This window comes from Podarcis erhardii (assembly GCF_964252035.2).
Source record: "Podarcis erhardii genome assembly, chromosome: 1".
Classification (NCBI taxonomy): Eukaryota; Metazoa; Chordata; class Lepidosauria; order Squamata; family Lacertidae; genus Podarcis; species Podarcis erhardii.
This window is the reverse complement of record NC_138497.1, coordinates 17,512,124-17,534,170: the sequence shown is the minus strand read 5'-3', so window position 1 is coordinate 17,534,170 and position 22,047 is coordinate 17,512,124. Positions and strand designations below refer to the sequence as shown.

The 22,047-nt window shown below is 43.4% G+C and overlaps 1 protein-coding gene across 3 annotated transcripts in view; it reads left to right on the top strand.

Moving 5' to 3' along the window:
• Positions 1–263: 263 nt before the first annotated feature.
• Positions 264–22,047, top strand: part of WDR25 (WD repeat domain 25) — a 97,178-nt gene continuing 75,394 nt past the window's right edge. Inside the window, exons 1-2 of one of the 3 annotated variants that reach the window (XR_014156713.1) lie at positions 264–386; positions 1,547–2,283. Coding sequence is in view for 2 of the 3 variants with exons in the window: in XM_081862517.1 (XP_081718643.1) it covers positions 380–386; positions 1,547–2,283 (744 nt within the window). In the remaining variant the exon portion in view is untranslated. Of the gene's footprint in view, positions 387–407; positions 510–1,546; positions 2,284–22,047 lie in introns of those variants that run through there. The other 2 variants (XM_081862517.1, XM_081862518.1) reach the window with 2 other exon arrangements.

Genomic DNA, 22,047 nt, shown 5'->3' with positions numbered 1-22,047 from the left:
TGCCCAGAACTGCGGAAGGGAGGAGGCGAGGTCTTCGGTGAGAGCCGCGCCGTAAACCGAAGGGGGGGGGGGAACAAACAAAAACACAGAACGAAGGACGACGGTGAGGGGGTACAGGGGGGGCCCGGACCGTTCGACGCCGGGTCGAGTTTCCTGGGGGAACCGTTTCAGCGGGAGGCACCTGCCCACGCTGCGAAGCCGAGCGGCCGGCAGCGCGGAGGGAGGCTGCGTGAGGGCGGTGTTACCGTGAAAGGGGTCCCCCCGTGCATGGAAACAGGTCCGGGTCCCTTCTTGGCAGACGTTGGCTGCAGGCAGTACCGGCGGAGCTGCTTCGCGTGGCACTCGGGCCGCTTTGAAGCGGGGGAAAGGAGGTTTTTTTATGCAAAGTACGTGCTCAAAGCGCCCCTGTTTCACAACTCTTGTTACTGTAGCTAAGCTTAATATAGTTGTAGAAAGCCTTGCTGTATGGCTACCTTGTAATACAGGCGCACAATCCCCTCCCCCAAAGTGTATGTATGTTTATTTGTGTTTTTTGGGGTCTACTGGTAAACACAGGTTTTGATATAGATCTAACAATTCTGCTAGTTTTATACATTCCGGGGTGGAGTAGGGGAAAGGTATTTGCATGCCACACTCAAGTTTTCTTTCTTCATGGTGGTGGCATATTGATAACAGAATTATCTACAGTCTTTAGGTAACAGGAAAACGTGCACTTTGAAAGCTAAGCTTTCCACAACATTTTAGAGAATGTGCCAGTTCCACAGAAGTGATTTTCCTTGGATGCTGCTGTTTTGCAGTTGTTGTTTTTTAAAGTGTCCCTAGCTTCCAACAGATACACATTTCTTGTCATAATTCAGTTTCATTTAGTGTTTATGTATGGAATTGTTAAGAGCTACCCTTGAAAGGTTCAGCTGTAAAAAATAATAAGGTGCTTCAGCAGGGTGCTGCACTAATTTTAGCAGCAGCACATTCTCCATTCACTTATCTGTTCATAATTGATACATTATTAATGATAAGTTAAAAAACAAATGGTCACACATAGTCTTGAGCCCACTGCCAATTCATTAAGCAAAGAGACAATTAAATGCATCTGTTTATTTATTTATCCATCTGTTTTATTATTTTCCAGTGATGGTTGGTCCCTGCACTTGCTTTTTCAGAAAACCAAATGTAGTGGGGAGCACACATACATTCCCTTGCTCGTTATGATACAGGTTTGCTGCTGAGACAAGCCATTTGAACACTAAAGCTAGCTGGCTCTCTGATTCAGTACTTTCTCAGTAAATGTTTGCAGTTTTCTTTTGAGTAAAAATATTCAAATTACTGGAATTGCCTCAGGATGGCCGTGGTATACCAGGTTATTTTCAGGCTGTTAATGTAAACTGGAATGTGTTAACTTAATTAAATATTTAATTATGAACATAGTAATGGTTACTCTGTGGAGGGTCACGAACCACCCTGGTGTAATGTTTGTAAGTATGAAAGTATTCTATGTTTCTTTGACTGAAAAATGAGTTCTTTAAAGTGAATTTCCTTAAATTTGTAGATTTTCATCGCAGAAGCTTTTCATTGTTTATGAAGATCTCAAGGGGAAATTTAGAGAATTCTGTTGCAGCTGACTTGATGAATCCCTCACTTGTCGCTTACGAAGATTCAGACTCTGAGACAGAGGATGGGGAATCTGAAAATGCCACTGCCAGTGGAATAAATGTTACAAATTCTGCTGTGACTGCTGCTCAGCCTTGTGATGGGACAGTCAAAATTTCTGATAGCACATTCCAACCTGTGGAATACATTGGCAGTTCGAGGAGTAACGTGTTTCATGAAGATACTCTTCTCCAGCACCTAAGACCTAATAAAAACTATAAGGCAACCACACTTCTTAAGAAATTACAGCCTGATACACCTAGACTATTTTCTGCAAATGAGAGTTGCTCTCAGAAGAGGCCCTGTGATTACAGCGAAGTTACTATACAAGGGCTGAGACCATATATCCCTAAAAGACTGCGGCAGGAAAAAAACCTGCTTCTTTGTGAAGCTGAAGACAGTGGCCAGAGCACAAGTTGTGCAGCCAAACTTGATACAGCAGGAGAACAGATGTCCTTTAATACTTCCCAATATATTATGCCATACATAGGTTCTAAGTATGGGATAACTGAAATTCCTAGGAACCTGGTATTTCAGATGTCTGATCACAGCGGTCCAGTTAATGTGGTCCAGTGGTGCCCTGTGCAGAAGTGGAGCCACATGTTGCTCTCTGCATCTATGGATAAAACTGTCAAGGTAATATGTTGCAGAGTGAATGTGTTTGTGTCTTTTTGATGGAAAATTAGCATTTTCCCCTCATAGGAAAAGAGGTGGGAATCTAATCAATTTCAAAAGTCTCTAGTGTGTCCCTGGAACTGGCAGATTCATGTTGAATTGTGTAGGCACCTGTCTGTTATGCAGTGCAGTCTGCATTTACTCTGACAGAGGTTATGTACTGGTGGAAATTATGGACTTCTGTACTGTCTGTGAAATTGGATTTCTGCAAGTTGAGGGGGTGGGGGAAAGTGCAGACTCTGCTGAACTCTGATACTAGTTCTAGTAAGTCAGAGAGAAGCTGTAGATGGAGCTGGTGCATTGTTCCTTTAAAAAACTAGAGGATTCCCCCCCCCCCCTTTTCTACCTTCTTAGTTGTGGGGAAATGGGAGCAGCAGAATTCTCAGTGCTCTTGCAGGAGACGAAGGAGATCTATATTTAGATTCAAAGGAATCTAAATATAGCACCTGTGATGCTGCTGATGTCAGCAGGCGCAACATGGCACACTAAAGTCCCTCCTTGCCCTCTGATCTGGCCTCTGGTTGGCTATATGAGGGCACCTTCAAATACCTATTTCCCCAGGTATGGTAGTGGCTAATTGGCAGGTGGTAATGGTAGACAGGAACACCCACACAAGAGGAGCCAGCTTGTGTGTGTAGTAGACAGTGCCCCATTGCTTGCAAAAAATAAAAAAATAAATCCAAAGCTGTCATTTGCTCTTTGAGACAGGGGGAATCCAGGTGCATGTGTTTCTAGCTGCCACCTGCAAGGAAATAGTAGGTTGAAGAGGCAAGGGTTTCTATGTCCCTGTACTGGTTCTCCCAAGTAAATTGGAGCCACTTGCTGTAATTGCACTGTTTACTGCTAGGAAAGGACTGAGGAATGAAAAAACGAAGGATAATCTCAGCTCTCCCAATAACATTTTTATATATGCTGCAGGGAAACAAAAGGAGAAATGAAGGAAGTCCTATAAGGAGAAATCAACAGGTGATAATTTTAGGAATTTTCCATTACAGAATTTCTGGGTAATCAATTTTGTGGCTTAAATTATCTTGTCTGGCAACCTGGTGCAAGAGAGAGCATAAGCTGAAATAGCTAAGACTGCAATATATATTTTTAGGCAAGTGGAGTAGAGCCAGTGATGCTGAGGCTTCCCTGGAGTTTAGGTTTATCACTACTGATTAATACAAGAAAAAGAGCACAGGCATAGGATATGATTTTACATAAAGAGCCTGCTGTATTAAGCCAAAGACCCCTAATCAAACATTCAGTACTCACAGATAACAACCAGATGCCCAAAGGCAGGACATGAGTGCAATAATACACTCCCCACTTATGACTCTTAGCAGTTGGTATTCATAGACATACTATCTCTGATGCTGCCCGTAATGTACTGTACGGCTATCAAGGCAAGTAGCTGTTGATAACCTGATTCCATGTATTTGTCTAGTCCTCCTTTTAAGCCTCGCAAGTTGGTGGCCATTACTACATCTTGTGATAGCAAATTCCACGATTTAACTATGCACTGTGTGAAGAAGCTCTTCCTTTTGAATTTGTAGGGACATGATTCCCAAGCGCTGTAGCTGTCATGCCTACTGTCAGACATCCAGCCCAGTAATGCCTGCTCTGATCTGGCAGCAACTCTCCAAGGTCTTAAGTTGACATCTTTTTCATACGGTTCATCTGTTCCATCCCTGATATCTGAGATCCTTTAATTATAAATGTCCTGGTTTAGTTCTTAACATGCTGCATGCAAACCATCCTGAGAGGCTATCCTGAATTGCTCCCCATAACTGTTCCCTTTCCACAGATCTCACTGTACAAAGTTGGCTAGAACAGTTGTTGTTCATTGCTCCCACCTGCAGCCAACGTCCCACTTGCTATTTCAGTGGCTTTTTCCAGACTCCATATCCCTGTACTGTACCCATAGAAGTAAGCATAGCCAGCTGTAACAACTCCTCCATCCACTTTTGTGTTGAAACAAATGAGCCTCAAATCCTAGAACAAAACGAATTATTAAAGAAGAGGTGAGCCCCCCTGTGTCATACAAAATTTCTAATTTGCCTCTGACTTTCTGAGATTTATTCCGAGACTTATAATTTTCCTAAAAACTCCTTTCTTTGAATGGATACAAATGACTACTCATGTCAGCCTTATAATTAAAGTTCTTAGACGTTTCTTAGGTTTGCTGTAATGACGCTTGCTTTGCATTATAATGTTTTAGTGGAAAGCTTATGTGGTGTCCTCCTGCTGCTAATTCTAGCTCTTTACATCAGCGGGTGAATAATCTGTGTTTTGCTGTCCTTAATGCCTCATTTCTAGCTTTTGCAAAAGTACTTAGGTTGTCACAAAGGGATATATGTACGCACCACTTTTTCTTTGACTGACGTGAGACTTTGCTTTCTTGCACTGCTTTTCAATTAACTGGAGGAGATAATAGTGAGACTAGAAACCATGAGACCATCTACTTGGTATAAACACAGAAGCATTTATTTTATTGTATGGATTGGGTCCAGGCTACCTGAAGGACTGTGCCAGTGTGGTGTAGTGGTTAGGAGCGATAGACTCGTAATCTGGTGAACCGGGTTCGATTCCCTGCTCCTCCACATGCAGCTGCTAAGTGACCTTGGGCTAGTCACACTTCTCTGAAGTCTCTCAGCCTCACTCACCTCACAGAGTGCTTGTGGGGGAGGAAGGGAAAGGAGAATGTTAGCCGCTTTGAGCCTCCTTAGGGTAGTGATAAAGCGGGATATCAAATCCAAACTCTTCTTCTCTTCTTCTCTTACCTGTGAGCCTGCCTGGGCTTTGAGATCTTCTGGGGCGACCTTTCTCTTGGCCCTACCACCTCACAAGCACATTTGGTAAGGATGCAAGATAGGGAATTCTTGGTGGCTGCTGCCAGATTGTGGAACTCATTCCAGTGGGAGGCTAAGCTGGCCTCCTCTCTGCTATACTTTTTGTCAGTAGGTAAATACTTTTTTGTTCCGACTAATTGGCTGTTGTGGCAGGGTCTTCTGAGGGTGGATGTTCTACTTTGTGTGTGTGTGTAAAAGGTAAAGGTACCCCTGACCATCAGGTCCAGTCGCGGACGACTCTGGGGTTGTGGCGCTCATCTGGCTCTATAGGCCGAGGGAGCCAGCGTTTGTCTGCAGTCAGCTTCTGGGTCATGTGGCCAGCATGACTAAGCCACTTCTGGCGAACCAGAGCAGCGCACGGAAACGCCGTTTACCTTCCCGCCAGAGGGTACCTATTTATCTACTTGCAGTTGGCGTGCTTTCGAACTGCTGAGTAGGAAGGAGCTGGGACCAAACAACGGGAGCTCACCCCATCGCGGGGATTCAAACCACCGACCTTCTGATTGGCAAGCCCTAGGCTCTGTGATTTAGACCACAACACCCCTCTTTGTGTGTGTGTATGCACTTTTAAATGTTTAAATTCATTTGCTGTATTTTTATGCCACTCTTCTGAGTTATTGTCCCCTGAGTTGGCTACCATCAGTGACAGAGAGAGACAGGTTCTGCGGTCCGGCTTGCAAGCTAAAAAGACAAGGCATGCAAAGGAAGAAGAATCGTATTAAGGTTCTGGAGCCCATTCAGGTGATTTGCACCAGTTGTCCTTTAAAAGCCGGTGGTCTGCTGGCAATATAGTTTTGCTTTGGCAAAGTCGTTCACCGTGGTCTCTACAGTTTCCTCATAGCAGTTAGGCAGCACATCCTTGGCTGTCCAGCCCCTCTCTGAAATCGGAAGTGCAAAGTCAGCAGCAGCAAAGTCATTCTCATTGTATCAAGGGTGTGGCCACTTCTTGCATCAGCCTGTGCAATTTCTAGACAAGAAAGAGCTTAATAATTTGTCAAACGTACCAGGCAATGATTTGCAGTGACGCTGTTTCATTTCAAAGCTGCACTAAAGTGCTCTCTTGAACTGGTCCTCAGCCTCCTCTTTTAAAATGCAGATTGGTAAGTTCAGATGAATAGAACATTCATTTTATTTTAGTGTGTTCCAAGAAGAGGCCGGCACTCACAATTAATCTCCTGCTGAGGAGGCAGAGAATGGGAATTATTGGCTAAAACGAATAAGCTCAAGTGGCAACCAGTGTTTATGGTATTGTAGAGTTTAAAAAATCAGTAGTCAGTAGAGCTCTGAGTCCTATTGTATGCTAAACAGTCCTTGAGAGCTATTTCATTGTTTGGACGAATAATCACACATATTTTTCTTTTTAGCTATTAGTTCCTGCCCTCTTTGGAGTTCTTTTCAGGCCAGTAGAGGGCACAGTTAGATTAAAGATGAACACTGCAAGGGCGGGATACCAACTGCAGTTAACTTCTCTGTTTGGTCATTCATTGCAGAAAGGATGCTTTGCAATACAGATAGTAGCAAACAGCTTAAGACAGAGTTTATAATTACCTCTAACCTCTTTTTGGGGCGGGGATGGTGCTCCCAATGTTAAACCTGCTCCCAATATTAAACTGTGCTTCATTTTACTTATTTATATTTAGAAAAGCATTTATAGACTGCCCCTCATACACCAGGGTACTGTACATCAAGATCCACAGAAAGCATGCAGAAGAATAATAAAAATGACTGGATAATCTAAATAGTTTAAACAGCTGAATAGGCCTGTTGGCCTTAAAAACCCCTCAATAAGTATATGTGCTGCTGAATTCCTCCCAAGGAGCAAGGATGCATGCCTTATCTCTGCTGGGAGAGTATTCCACAGTATGGGACCAGTGACACTAAGTGCCCAACCTCTAGTTAAAGCTAGTTGGGCTTCTGATACCCAGGGAACAACGAGCAGTGCTGTTCCAGAGGATCTCAGTGATTCAGCTGGAATAGAAGGGCCCAGGTGGTCCTTGCGTTGTCCGGGACCCAAGTTGCTCAGGTATATTAATGCCAGAACCTTGAACCTGATGCTGTCACCCATCTGCCTTCATCAGCAGTCTGGGTGCTGCATTCTGCACTGGCTGGAGCTTCCAGGTCAGGTCCATGAGCACCTCCAGATAGCAAACATTGCAGTAGTCCATCCTTGTTATCACTACTTAATGGACCACAGTGCCCAGGCTTTCCTGATCCAGATACAGCCATAGCTGGCATACCAGATAGAGCTGGTAGAAGGCACTACTAGCCACAGAGGTCACTTGCTTATCCAGGAGTACTCCCAAGCTATGTACCTGCTTCTTCAGAGGGTATGCAACTCCTTCCAGAACAGGCAGTTGGCTAGTTTTATGGACACAGGAGCCACCTATCCACAAAGCCTTCATCTTCCAATAATACAGTCCTGACTTGTTCACTAACCATAGTTGAAAACAGCTAAAACTTCCTCCAATATTGATGCAGATACTTCCAACCTCCTCCTTGCTGCTGCACCAGAGAGAGACAAGACAAGGGAGGGCTGAGGAGCCCAAGGCTCTCCTCTTCTTGATCATCTAATGCTAGATCATATTGTACCTCCTTGGGAATATGATTGAAGAGTAGTATAAAAATACTTACAATAAACAAACTTAGTGTTGCATCCAAAGCGGGCCATTACTTTCTTACCACTTTGGACAGCACTTTCAATCTGCCTGTTTGCAACATGGCAAAACAAAATCTCCACCCCCATCACTCAGCCCAGACACTGAGGGTCTTCTGCTGGTTCCCTCACTGCAAGAAGTGAAGTTGCAGGGAACCAGGCAGAGGGCCTTCTTGGTAGTGACTCCCTCCCTTTGGAACATGCTCCCTTTAGATGTCAAGGAAATAAAAAACTATCTGACTTTTAAAAGACATCTGAAGGCAGCCCTGTTTAGGGAAGTTTTTAAGGACTGATGTTTTTATTATGTTTGATGATGATGATAATAATAATAATAATTTATTACTTATACCCCGCCCATCTGGCTGGGTTTCCTCAGCCACTCTGGGCAGCTTCCAACAAGAAATTAAAAATACATTAAAACATCAGTCATTAAAAACTTCCCTAAACAGGGCTGCCTTCAGATGTCTTCTAAACGTCAGATAGTTTATTTCTTTGACATCTGAAGGGAGCATGTTCTACAGGGTGGGCGCCACTACCGAGAAGGCCCTGTGCCTGGTTCCCTGTAACCTCACTTCTCGCAGTGAGGGAACCGCCAGAAGGCCCTCGGCGCTGGAGCTCAGTTGTATGATATGTTGTAAGCCTCCCAGAGTGGCTGGGGAAACCCAGCCAGATGGGCAGGGTATAAATAAAATAATGATTATCATCATCTTCGACTTACAATTTAAATATTTTCATTTCTCTCATTGATGGATTCCAAGGTGGTTGAGAAAATATCAGAGAACCGCATGAAAACAATAAGGCTGTCACACATGACACATTTGCTATCTTTCAGACTAACCTTTCTTTGAAGGGTTATTTTGATGATAAAAGGCCATTTATACCGCACTAGACTCTTTGGAAGAATGAGATAAAAAAATATAACAAAGAAAATTAAAAACGAAATGAAATAAGAATAGATTTAAAATAAAAACTATTGTTACTATTATAATACTACTATCTTTGGCTTTGGCAATTATTTCTTTTGCTGGAGCACCGTTATCTTTTAAAGACATGGAAAAAGAGCATTTCTATATAAGTTTCTGGCTTTCATTTGCATTTTTTGGAAATGGAACCTGGGCTGTCAAGGAGTATTCAGGCTCTGTTTAGAAGGATTGTGTGCAGGGGGGGGGGACCCCACACACTCCTCTGCATGAAATAAATTGACTGAATAACTGTGCTCCAAATGGGAGCTTTTTCCAAGAAGACCTCCCTCCCGTCACCACTCTAAGAAATTAAATTGAGCCTCATGGTGAAAAAGTACACTCGTTTACTAATCAATTCTATTCCTGCTTTATAGCTCATTCCCTGCATTGCCACCACATTGCTCCCAATATTTCTTTTTTCATTAGAGTTGGCCTGACGCTTTGTCAGGCCTGGTTGTTGTCCTCTTCAGATCACCACACAAACGCTTCTTGTTCTTTTATAAAACTTTTTATTGCGTATTAACAAAACAATCTTATAAACGGTTCTGAAATATTATTCCTCAGAGTCACTTCTTTCAGATACCTTCTAAGCTCTGCTTCTCCATGACCAGCCACTCTCAAAATGTCGAACGAGCCCTTCCCTTTATTTTCCCACTCTTTTTTCTAACCTCCTGGCTAGAGCTGGCTTGTATCTCCCCTCCTCCGAATCTGAGCTAGAACTTACCCCTTGCCTTTCCTGGGAACAGCCGGTCCCTCCCTGTTGTTCCTCCTGTTCTCTTCTATTAGATTCACTGCTCCCCTCCCCCCCCTTGGGGAATGCTTTCTCCCTCTGAGAAACTGGAAACGTCTAACTCTTCCCTGACATGACCCCCTCCCCTAAGCCCCCCTTCCTCCTCCTCGCTCTCCTGTGTTTCTGAAGGACCGAACCCTATGAACTCCTCTTCCTCGCTATCTGTCTCTTCAAAAATTTCTTGAAGATGCCAGTTATGGGGTTTTGGCTTGTGGGGATATTTTCTATGAAATTCTCTCTGCAATTCTGGAACGTTAATTTTTTCTGCTGGTACCCATGAGTTCTCAGACTCATCTAACCCTTTCCATGCAACCAAATACTGTAATTTCCTCCTACTTATTCTTGAGTCTAATATCTCTTCCACTTCGGTCTCCTCTTCCCCCATCATGGTGGGAAAAGGAGGTGGTTCCCTTGAAATTTGATACTTATGCGATGGTACAAACACTGACAATAAAGATCTATGAAATACAGGGTGTATTCTCATATTTTCAGGCAAATGAAGCTTGAAAGCGACTGGGTTAATTTGAGCCTTTACTTGGAAAGGTCCCAATCTCCTTGGTTCTAGCTTTTTACACCTCCCTCGTATTGGCAGTCCCTTGCTAGACAGCCATACCCAGCTCCCTACTTGGATTTCTTCCCCAACTCGCCGGTGCCTGTCTGCAGCTCTCTTGTAAGCCTCTTTAGCTTCTTCCAAATCCTCTTTCAGTATCTCATGAATGCACCTCAACTCCTCTATCATTTGTTCTGCTGCTGGTACTGCTAACTGCTCCTCTTCACCTGGGAATGCCCTTGGGTGCAAGCCATAGTTTGCCACAAATGGGGCTCTGCCCGTAGACACATGCATTGCATTATTATACGCAAACTCTGCTAAACTCAATTTCTCTAACCACCCGCTCTGCTGATAACCAGCATAACACCTCAGATATTGTTGTAGCGTTGCATTCGTTCTTTCAGCTTCCCCATTGGTTTGCGGGTGTCTCGCCGACGTGAGGCTTAGCTCCACATCTAGTAACTGCATTAACCTCCTCCAAAATTGTGATGTAAATTGGGCCCCTCTATCTGAAATGATTTGTGATGGCATACCATGCAACCTAAAAATATTATCTAAAAACATCTTTGCAGTTTCCTGTGCGGTTGGAATTTTGGCACATGGTATGAAATGTGCCATCTTGGTTAGCATGTCAACCACCACAAAGATCACTGTTTGCCTATGCGATGACGGTAGATCCGTTATAAAATCCATAGACACCACATCCCAAGGCCTTCCCGGTGTGGGCATAGGTTGCAACAACCCTGCGGGAGCTGCTCTGGGTGCCTTGGCTCGTTGACATACTTCACAACCTCTTACATATTGCGTTACCTCCTCCCTCAACTCCCTCCTCCCAGAACTGCCGTGTGATCTGATATAGGGTCTTTTCTCTACCAAAATGTCCTGCAGTCGGGTTATCATGATGTTGCCTCAACACTTTACCTCTTAGTTCACCTGCAGGTACATACAGCACCCCTCTCCTGTACAACAATCCACCTTTTTCCTCGAAACCTTCCTCTTCCCCTCTACCTTTTCTCAGTTCCTCCATTTTCTTTTGTGCAAACTCATCTGTTACTGTCAATCGCTGGAATTCCCTGCCATCCACTACTATGGCTGCACACCCCCACTGATCCGATCTCAGCATTTCTCGCAACTTGGGAGGTGCTTCCCCTTCCATATACTCAGGTTTGCACGATAGCGCATCTGCACGAACGTTTTGATGCCCAGCTATGTACTCAATCCTAAAATTAAACCCAGCAGAAAACTCTGCCCACCTAATTTGCCTTTGGTTTAGCTGTCTAGCAGTTCTCCAATACTCTAAATTCTTATGATCTGTTTGTACCACAACCTGATGTGACGCCCCTGTTACCATAAAGAAGCAATGCAGAAGCAAGCAGCAGCTAAGCCAGCTGCAGGTGGCTGGAAAGCCAGACAGGATGTTTGTGACTGTTACCATGGCAAGAAAGGGCCAGTCCATTCTAAAAACATCTGAGCATTGAGCACCGGATGTTAGCTCAGTGTGTGTCATATGACCTGTACAGGATGTACATGGGTGGAATTTTATTCTCTCTGCTGTTGTTTGTAAAGAGTGCAGACATCTTTATCTGTATGGCTGCTAAAGACAGAAATAAAGACATGTAGATACATTTCTGTCTGAGTCTGATTCCCCTCCCTGGGGTAGCAAGGAGGAGAGAGAAGCAGTGGTGTGTTTTTCTCACGTCTGGGAAAAATCGCCGATACAGACCTCGCCTGTTTACCTGCCGGGAGTCGCAGGGGGAGGTCAAAAGGAATTCAGCTGGTGCCTGGAAAGGTAGGCACATTCCTCTGACCGAGGCAGAATTCCAACAGCCCCTTCCAAAAAATGTCTCCACACTTTAAAGGCAGCATGCACAGCTAAAAGTTCCTTATCAAATATGGTGTAGTTTTGTTCTGATTGATTTAATTTTCTAGAGTAGAATGCACAGGGTCTCCAGTCCCCTCCCTTGTCCTGTTGCAGCAGAATGGCCCCAATAGCCCTATCAGAGTCGTCAGTTTCTACCTTTATACGTTTACTGGGATCTAAGTGCATAAGATATTTTTCTGAAGCAAACACCACCTTTAATTTATCAAAGGCCTTCTGTGCTTCCTCAGACCATCTTAATGGCCCCTTGCCTCTTAGACAATCAGTCAGTGGCGTTGTGATTTTGGAGTAATTACCTATGAATGTACAATAGAAATTAGCAAATCCTAAAAACCTCTGTAGATCTTTCTTAGTTTTAGGTTCCTCCCATTCCACCACTGCCTGAACTTTACTGGGGTCCATGTGCACCCCTTCGTGGGAAATGCAATATCCCAGGAACTCCACCTTTTGTGTGTGGAACTTACACTTTTCTAACTTCACATATAACCTGTTGGTCCTCAATCTCTCTAACACCTGCGTGACATGTTTTACATGTTCCTCCATACTTTCACTATATATTAAGAGGTCATCTAAATAGGAGACACAGAACAGATCCAGTATACCTGCTAAGATGTGATTGATGAAGGTTTGAAATACCCCTGAGCCATTTTGCAAGCCAAAAGGCATTACCAAGAATTCAAATGCACCATACTTAGTACAAAAACTGGTTTTCCACTCATCCCCTTCTCTGACCCTTATCAGATTATATGCTCCTCGTAGATCAAGCTTGGTAAAGACTTTGGCTGACCTTACTCTCTCTAAGAGGTCATCTATATGTGGCAGTGGGCACACACGAGGCTTCATTTGGCTGTTAAGGATTCTGAAGTCACATACTAATCTCGGTGCCCCTTCCTCCGCTTTCTTTTTGACAAAAAAGACGGGAGCACCCCCAGAGGCCGTGGATTCTCTAATAAAACCTCTCTGCAAATTCTTTTGCAGGAACTCCCTCAATGCTGCAGATTCTACTTCTGACATGGCATATATCTTGCTTGGTGGCAACTGTGCCCCAGGGACTAGATCTATCTTGCAATCATAGGGCCTATGTGGTGGAAGTTTATCCGCTTCTTTTTCACAAAAAACATCCCGATAAGCAATATATTGTGATGGAATCTCACTTTCATTCCCCATCAACTTCCCTGCTACCTCTGTTCCCATTACTTCCACCGAGATTTTTCCCTTTTGCCCCAAACAATGTGTCATACAATATATCGAACCAAAAACCAAAGACCTTTGATGCCAGGCAATCACCGGATTATGACGATTGAGCCAACTCATGCCCAGCACCATCGGGTGCCCAGCTAGTTTGGTCACATGAAATGCCCTGGTCTCTGAGTGATTACCCATATCCATTCTCATTGGTGGAGTCTCGTAAGTCACTTCTCCTGAAAGTAGTGGTCTGCCGTCGATTGTTTTCACTTGCAGTGGGAAATTCAAAGGTAACAAAGCGATTTTGTGTTCCTGTACCAATTTCTGGTCTATGAAATCTGCTGACACTCCTGAGTCTAACAGCGCCTCTACCTGGACCCTGTGTCTATTGGGTAGTTGTAGTTGCACCTTCATCGTTAGTCCTGGAATAGGTGGTTCCGCATGAGAGCCTTCTATTGCTCCCCCACCTGGCTGCAAGCTCCCATTTCCAGCCGGAGACCTTCGTTTCCCTGATGCAGTTCCTTCAGGCAATTGTCTTCTCCCATGTCTGCTCCAGATAGAGACAATCCTTTACGATTGCAACATTGTCGTGCCAGATGCCCTGGTTTTCCACAGACAAAGCAACGTCTCGTGTCTCTTCCTCTCCCTGCTTTTCCTCTTACCATGGAAGAGGTAGTAACTGGGAGGGGTCTGGCTGCTCCTAATTCCATGGGCTCTGGCCGCTCTTGTCCTGGCACGTTGCCCGCTCTGCTTTCTGTACTTTCGATAATATTGTTTTTCCGCCACTGTGGTTGCCATTGTTCCTTCTTTTCACTAGTCCTGCGTTCCATGCGTAGGCTCAGTTGCAGGCACGTTCGGACCAGAGAGTCCAAGGAACTAGGTTCTGGCATTTGGGCCAATTGGTCTAAAATCTCATTGTTCAGTCCTTCCCTAAAAAGGGCTGCAACTGTTGGGGAATTCAGATCCCATTTTAATTTCTGCACCAGCAAACTAAAGTTGGACCAATAAACTCCCACAGTGTGTTTTCCTTGTCTCATTCTCAACAGCTGCCTAGCTGTGGTTACTTCATGCGCAGGGTCTAAGAAAATCGTGTCTAGATACTGCAGAAAAATTTGTAGATTTCCTAGGGCGGCATCCCTTCGAGATATTAGGGGTATAACACAGTCCTTAGCCTTCCCTTCCAAGAAATTAATCACATAAGCAACCTTCTCTTGCTCAGATTGAAATTCTTTCTCCTTTATCTCAATTATGTAAGAAATTTGAAAAGCCATCTTGAAAGCCATGTATTCAGAGCTTTCTCCCTTGAAGCTACGTGGACGTATAGTAAATGTTTTACTCACTCTTATCTCCACACGTCGCTTGCAGCATGGTTCTATGTTCTCCCAGTGCTGCTGATAGTATGTTGACTTGACTTTTCAACTGTAAGTTCTGTTGCCATAAGTCCTGTAATGTTAGCTGGAGCGCTGGGGTTTCTCCTTGCCCAACTGGCGCCACAGCTCCCTCCATTTTGGCTTCTCCTTCTTTACTTATAGTGAAGAGGCGCAGAGCAGAAGGTATTCTGTCAGGCCTGGTCGTTGTCCTCTTCAGATCACCACACAAACGCTTCTTGTTCTTTTATAAAACTTTTTATTGCGTATTAACAAAACAATCTTATAAACGGTTCTGAAATATTATTCCTCAGAGTCACTTCTTTCAGATACCTTCTGAGCTCTGCTTCTCCATGACCAGCCACTCTCAAAATGTCGAACGCGCCCTTCCCTTTGTTTTCCTGCTCTTTTTTCTAACCTCCTGGCTAGAGCTGGCTTGTATCTCCCCTCCTCCGAATCTGAGCTAGAACTTACCCCTTGCCTTTCCTGGGAACAGCCGGTCCCTCCCTGTTCTCTTCTGTTCTCTTCTATTAGATTCACTGCTCCCCTCCCCCCCTTGGGGAATGCTTTCTCCCTCTGAGAAACTGGAAACTTCTAACTCTTCCCTGACACGCTTTTTCAGAGCACATTCCCTTAGAAATCCCTAGGTTTTCTTGTTCTGTCTTTGCCAGTCTGAGGAGAAAGTACATGTGTGATTGAAATCTAGTAGTAAGCCATGATTTATGAATGAGCTACTTACTATAAAACACTTTGCGCACCAAAAAAGTGCTAGGAAAGGGATGAATAATGCATGGATAGCTCCAGGGTTGCAGTTCTTTGTTTTACCATCCACCTTCTCCACCAGGAGGTGAGTCTCTTCAGCACCTCGGAGAGTTGACTATGAAGAATCTCTCGTCTCTTAAAAGAAGGCATACAACAGTTGGTCCATTTTATGGTGAAGAAAAGAAACCCTCTCCATTTTTAAAAATGCTGTGTGCAATCAAATGGTGAAGCATGGCTCAGAAAAGCCTTCAGGGAAAAATAATAGGCTTACGAGGATGTGATGGGAGGAACATCACAGAAGAGAAATTGTTTCAAATCTGTGCATAATGGAAAGGACCAGCCTTTGACACTCTGGGTGAAAACTGAAACGGTACTGCTTTCCAGATTCTTGCAGGGTCTTCGTGCCTACATCTCAGCATCCTGTGGCTTACTGAGCTGCATCAAAACTTTCTACACGCCCCCTGCTTCATTCCTGCCCTATGGCTGCACTTGTCAACCATTCTCTTCTTGGGACCACAAGCTCACACCTGCTGGTCTTCTAGGGGTTTTTAGGAGGTCTGCATGGACTGCCACACCTATTTCAAACATGTCTTGAGTTCTGGTCAGTGTTTTCTCTCTTTTCCCTGGTCCTTTCTTGTCTCTGCTTTTACTAAGCCCCTGTTGTGTGCAAGCAACGGAAGCATGCCGAGGCAAGGAAGATTTCCTCCCATTGTCTGTAGCAATGCTGTTGGTCCTGACAGAATGCTACCCTTGGGAAACTCCTAGGGTTGTCTAATAGGGTTGTCTAATAGCCTTGCAAGTACCTTTTAAGTACTCCTCAGCAATGGGCTTTCTTTTCTTTTAGTTATCATTTTCAGAATGAATATTCCGTGCTGTTCTAGCAGTCACAGAGTGCGCAGAAATGTAATGGGGCTTTTAGCAGCAAAGAAAAACTAAGAGGAACAAGACAAATTGGAATGCAGGAGTCAGAGAAGCAGAGAAAACTGAATATTTTTGCAGATTAGCTTCTGAACATCTTGGGGAACTATTCCCATGCCCTTCCCCTTCAAATAGGTACATTTTATCCTAGTTGTGCAGCTCTTGAGTGCAGTGATATATAGAATATTTATTATTGTATATATTACAAGTTTTTTTTTATATATTGTCTGTCAAAAAACAAACCAACAAACCAAGGTTGGTTTACATAAAAAGTGTTTACATAAAAATAAACTGCAGAACATAATTTTTAAAGCACAATTATGCAAACTCAAAGCGCCCTGAAAATAGAAAAGCTAAAAGGCAGCAAGATATTAAGGCAAACAGAAACAAACACAGCTAAAACTATGGGTTGCATACCTAGATTCAGAACAACTTCTTATGGCGGCCAGAGCTGTCATTCTCTATGCTAACCCCCCCCCCCCGCCTTTGTGTTAGAGCATGACTTCATCGTGGGTACCTACCTACCTTGCAGAATGTTTCATTGTCTTTGATGGCAATCCATCCAAGTGCACATTGGCGAATGATCCTCAAACTCTTTTGACTGGCATGAATAAGTTATCATCTCAATTTGAGATTACTTTCAGAAGAGATCCAAATGATCACAGACCAAGAATAAACAAACTCAGTTCAACCAAGGATGTGGAACAAAAGAAAAGTGGAAACTGCTTTTTCTTGGATGATTAAATGAAAAGTTGATCATCAGTTTATAAAAACGAAAACCTTGCTATATGAAATGCAATCAGGTTTTAAAATATTGCTCATTCCAGATGCAAAAATAGAATGTTACTGTCGTGTAACATCTACTGCCCAGAAGCAGTGTCACGACTACCACTTTTGTGCCGGACAAGGCTATCTTTTGGAGGTAATATTTCAAAGCTGAAGTTATCATGCACATGCTTTTTTACAACAGAGATATTTTGGTTTGGAGGTACCAAATGCTAACATGTTTCCAGTTCTATGTCTTTCAGCCATCTTCTGTACAAGATAGTAAACAAGAAGCCAAGATATTGAAATTGGTATCTTAAAAGAGCCTGAAACGAGGGTTTCATAAGTAAATGCCCATTCAGTCTTGAAAAAACAAAAAAACACCTCTATGGGTTGAATCCAATCTGCCCAATGGGCAGAATTCCAACTATGGGATATCCCTGTCACAACCGATTACAGACTGTGCCTCCGGGCATAAGAATACTGAACAGAGGCAGAGCCACATCCAATAAGATAGGGCCTTGAGAGGGAAGAGAAGTGCTTTCAGAACCCCGGATAGCACACTGTGGAAGATGCTCCCAGGAGGAGAGGTGTTGTCTCAGCAGAATGCAGAGGCCTCACGAAGTCTGACAGGATGCGAAGCTGTAGGTGCTGTGAAAAAACTGCTGTCTGGTTCTGTAGTCATTGGCTCCTATGGCATGGCGGCTGCACTGAAACGGCATCTTCTGAGTGTGTCAAAGCAATACCCTCTGGTATAGAAGCTGGGGAACGTTGCTTCCCTGAGTGGTGCTCTTTCCTGTCTTCATCTACCTTCCAGGTTTGAAGGAGGACTAAGGCTGGAGAACATCCCCCACAGGAGGAAAGGGGTTACTTTCAGCAAATCCCCCCCCCCCGTGGATACTTTGTGAGCACCTATCCCTTGTCCTGTGCTGATATCCTCCCATTGAGAGTTCCTCACAGCTTTCCATCATTTAGTGCTGCTGGCAAGAGCTGAGCAAGTTATTATGCGGCAATGACACACCGTAAATAACAGGGCATAGGAATTATGCCCTCCTGCCCCAATACCCAGTACAGTGCTACCTCAGGTTAAGTACTTAATTCATTCCGGAGGTCCGTTCTTAACCTGAAACTGTAGTTAACCTGAAGCACCACTTTAGCTAATGGGGCCTCCTGCTGCCACCGCGCCACTGGAGCACGATTTCTGTTCCCATCCTGAAGCAAAGTTCTTAAGCCAAGGTACTATTTCTGGGTTAGCGGAGTCTGTAACCTGAAGCGTCTGTAACCCGAGGTACCACTCTATTTTGAAATAGTTTGTCAACCAAAGGTTTGACTTGAAGCAACTGCAATTTGGGTCCTTCCTTTCCTGAACTCTCTTATATAGCAGCTCTGGTACTCAAATCTTCTTGCTTTCCTTTCCACTCCCTGTCCCCCTTTGCTTTTGTTGCATCTACATCATACTGTTGGCCATTTTAAGCTGTGAACCGCCTTGAGCACTGTGCCAGAAAGACAGTATATAAATGTAGTAAACTGGTCATATTGGGGCAAGAGAGAAGCTGGAGGCGGCAACCAGAGGATATTACATGCCTTGTTCTTATCCAGGTAACTAAGAATGTAAGAACACAAGAAGAGCCTGCTAGGATATTGCTAGCCCAATATGGACTGTTACATAGCTATAATCACCCAGCGAAGTGTCGTTTCTGAAACCAGATGCCTTGGGCTGCAATCATGTTCCCATTGAACTCCTGAGCAGACGCATATAAGATTGTGTTGTTAAGCTGCTGTTTTATTTGCCTAAAGCTTGTGCATCATCCCACTTGGAGAAGACGTAGCTGAATTTAGATTTACCAAATTGCCCTGTGAGGATACACATGTAGTATTATTTTTCCAGATTTATTTTTCTTGCATAATCTTTGGCAGTAAGTAGATTTCAGGCTGCTTAAGATGTTCCTTTGGTGCACATATTTTGTAGGTATTTTCCGAATTGACAGTTAGAAGCTTGGGAGGCAATGTTGTGTTGAAAACAATCAGCTGAACACATTTTTCCCCCATGGAGGTACCATTGAAATCAATAGGAGTGGTGTAGAAGCAACTCTCGGTCATATTTCTTATGAAGTGTTTTAAACATTTTGTTTCCAGGCATGCTGTTTCCAAGGAAACTGAAAGTAGTCCCTGCAAAGTGTAGTTCTATATTTTTTAGTGTCCCTCGGTGGAACAGATTTTTTTTTGTAACAGTATTTATCGTAGTACTGGGTATTAATGATCTTCCCTTAATTTTTTTCCTTACCAAAAAAAGCTTGTAAACTTGCATAATATCTAGCACCATCTGATTGTTACCCAGAAGATAAGCGGTCAGTTGAAAGAGGTTCCCACACCCATGTTACAGAACATAGATTCAGTCCTTGGCATATCTATGCCTGTCTTATTTGCGCTACGATATTTTAATTAGTTTTGAGACAACATTTCATGGAGGGTGTTCTGGCCAGAAATAGCATGCATAGTGTCAGTTTCCCACTGAGGATTCTGGGGTGAAGTCTTAGGTCCCAGTGAGAAAAGATGCTTTGTAACTATGTGCTTAAGCTGTGCTAGTAGCTTGCTAATGTGCTGTTTGAGAGTCGGGTCTTGCAAGACTCTCATTTGAATGGACAACACATTTTTTAGTTGTGTGGATCATTGGCAGTCCTGTAACTGTCCCACACAGGTAGCTGTTTTCGGCCTAAGCAAAAAGACCTCCTTCGTGTTATGCTCAAAGGAACAATCCCTTCATTTTGGACTTTTAAAACTATGACCTGTCTTCTTTCTGACCTGTCCATCGTTCTACCCGGACACTGAGGTCTAGCACCGAGGGCCTTCTGGTGGTTCCCTCACTGCGAGAAGCCAAGTTACAGGGAACCAGGTAGAGGGCCTTCTTGGTAGTGGCGCCCTCCCTGTGGAACGCCCTCCCACCAGATGTCAAAGAGAAAAATAACTACCAGACCTTTAGAAGACATCTGAAGGCAGCCCTGTTTAGGGAAGCTTTAATGTTTGATGTATTACAGTATTTTAATATTTTTTGGGAAGCCGCCCAGAGTGGCTGGGGAAGCCTGGCCAGATGGGCGGGGTATAAATAATAAATTATTATTATTATTATTATGATTATCATTATTATTATTATTATTATTATTATTATTATTTAAGCTCTACCTGAGTTTTTGGCACCACAGTCCAATGGGGCCCCCTCTTCTTATGCAAAGCACTGAAAGTTTATTACACAGAAATTTAGAAAACCCTTGCACTCACTCACTCTCTCTCTCTCTCTATATATATATTTCATTGAAAGTTTTACAGTGAATTAAAGACCTTCTTTGGAGGTCTTTAAGCAGAGGCTTGACAACCATATGTCAGGAGTGCTCTGATGGTGTTTCCTGCTTGGCAGGGGGTTGGACTCGATGGCCCTTGTGGTCTCTTCCAACTCGTATGATTCTATGATTCTATGATTCTATAAAGCAAAAAGAAAAAAAGGAAGAGGGGGGGGGGAAACCAAAAGAAAACAGGATTACAGCAATAACAGAGTAACATTACAATGTACTTAGGGCTATGTTATATATATGTAAACAGACGACTTATTTCCCTCATGTATACGTCAGTTCATGATTCACTATGGTTTCTTTAAATACTTTCCAAATATGATTAAATTGGTCCATACATAATCTTGGTCTGAAAGTGATCCATTCAAAGGTTGCAAGCGTCGTCACATTGTCTGTCCATTGATCAAAGGAGGCCATGTATTTTTATCCTTCCAATGTATCAATATCAATATTCTTGCAGATGGTAAGGCCAGGAGAATCCATTTACGCTGACCGATTTTCAAGCCCCATAAATTAGGTATGTAGTTGGAAATGATGTTATCTTCTGAAATTTTTAATTCTTTCCCCACAACTGTATTAATACATCCTAGCATCCCACCCCCCGCCAAATAAATAAATGCTAACACCAAACACTGTATAAACATATGTTTCAAAGAAGCATTTTCCTTATTGCACTTTTGTTTCCTGACAACAAAATTGAGGACCAGCCAGCGCGTTATGCCAGCAAAGTAAAGGCTGGTGGAAACATGTGTCCCTGGTGGCAGTGCAGAGGCTCTTCGCGTTGAACAAGAGATGTGTGCCATGAGCCAGACACTGTGCACATTAAGTGGTTCCCATGGGGAAGTTGCTTTCATTCACTCTCTGAATCTTGGCATAAAGTAGAGCCTAATTTTAAGAAACGTAGCAGAAAAAAGGTATCAAGTATCATGTGAGGTTGGAACAGCCATTTCCCAACGTACTTTATTGGCAGAGCATTTTTTTTGTTAATTAGGTGACTTTAGTTTATTTATTTAGTTTATTATTTAGTTTCTTTTCTGCATGATCTTGTTTTTTTGTATGAGATAGTTCTAGTCTAGTCTTACAAGGTTGGCTGCTTTTGTACGGGGGTTGGGGGTTACTATATTCGTTTTATAAAACGAGTAAGTTGAGAATCCGAATCATGAGAAGCAAGCTGTCAACTTCCTAGTTCATAAGCCTAACGATTAACGTTATCTTTGGCTTGCATACATGCAAACACGGCCAATTTCATTTCAGCTAACCAGTGGTATCTTGACTTGATTTCTACTCGCTGAAGAACCTGATATATTGATTGGGCAGAAGGATATCTGTGGATCTTACCGTGGATCGTGCAGTATGGTTGGGTGACCTGAAGATAATGGGGCTGTTGGAATGAAATCAAAATCTGTATGGTGTTCCTGTTGCTGGTATTATGTTGATTTTAACTCCCCACCCCCAACAAAAAAAAAAATGGGAAGGAAAAAATGGTATGACCCCATGAGGCTTAAATTTTTTATTTCCGACTTGGTTTTGTAAACATGAGAAGTGACCAAAAAAATGTTATATTCTTATTGTATTAACAGAATCATAGAATTTTAGATTGGAAGGGACCCAAGGGCCATCTAGTCCAGCCCCCCTGCCATGCAGGAATCTCAGCTAAAGCATCCATTACAGATGGCCATCCAGCCTCTGCTTAAAAACCTCCAGTGAAGGAAATCA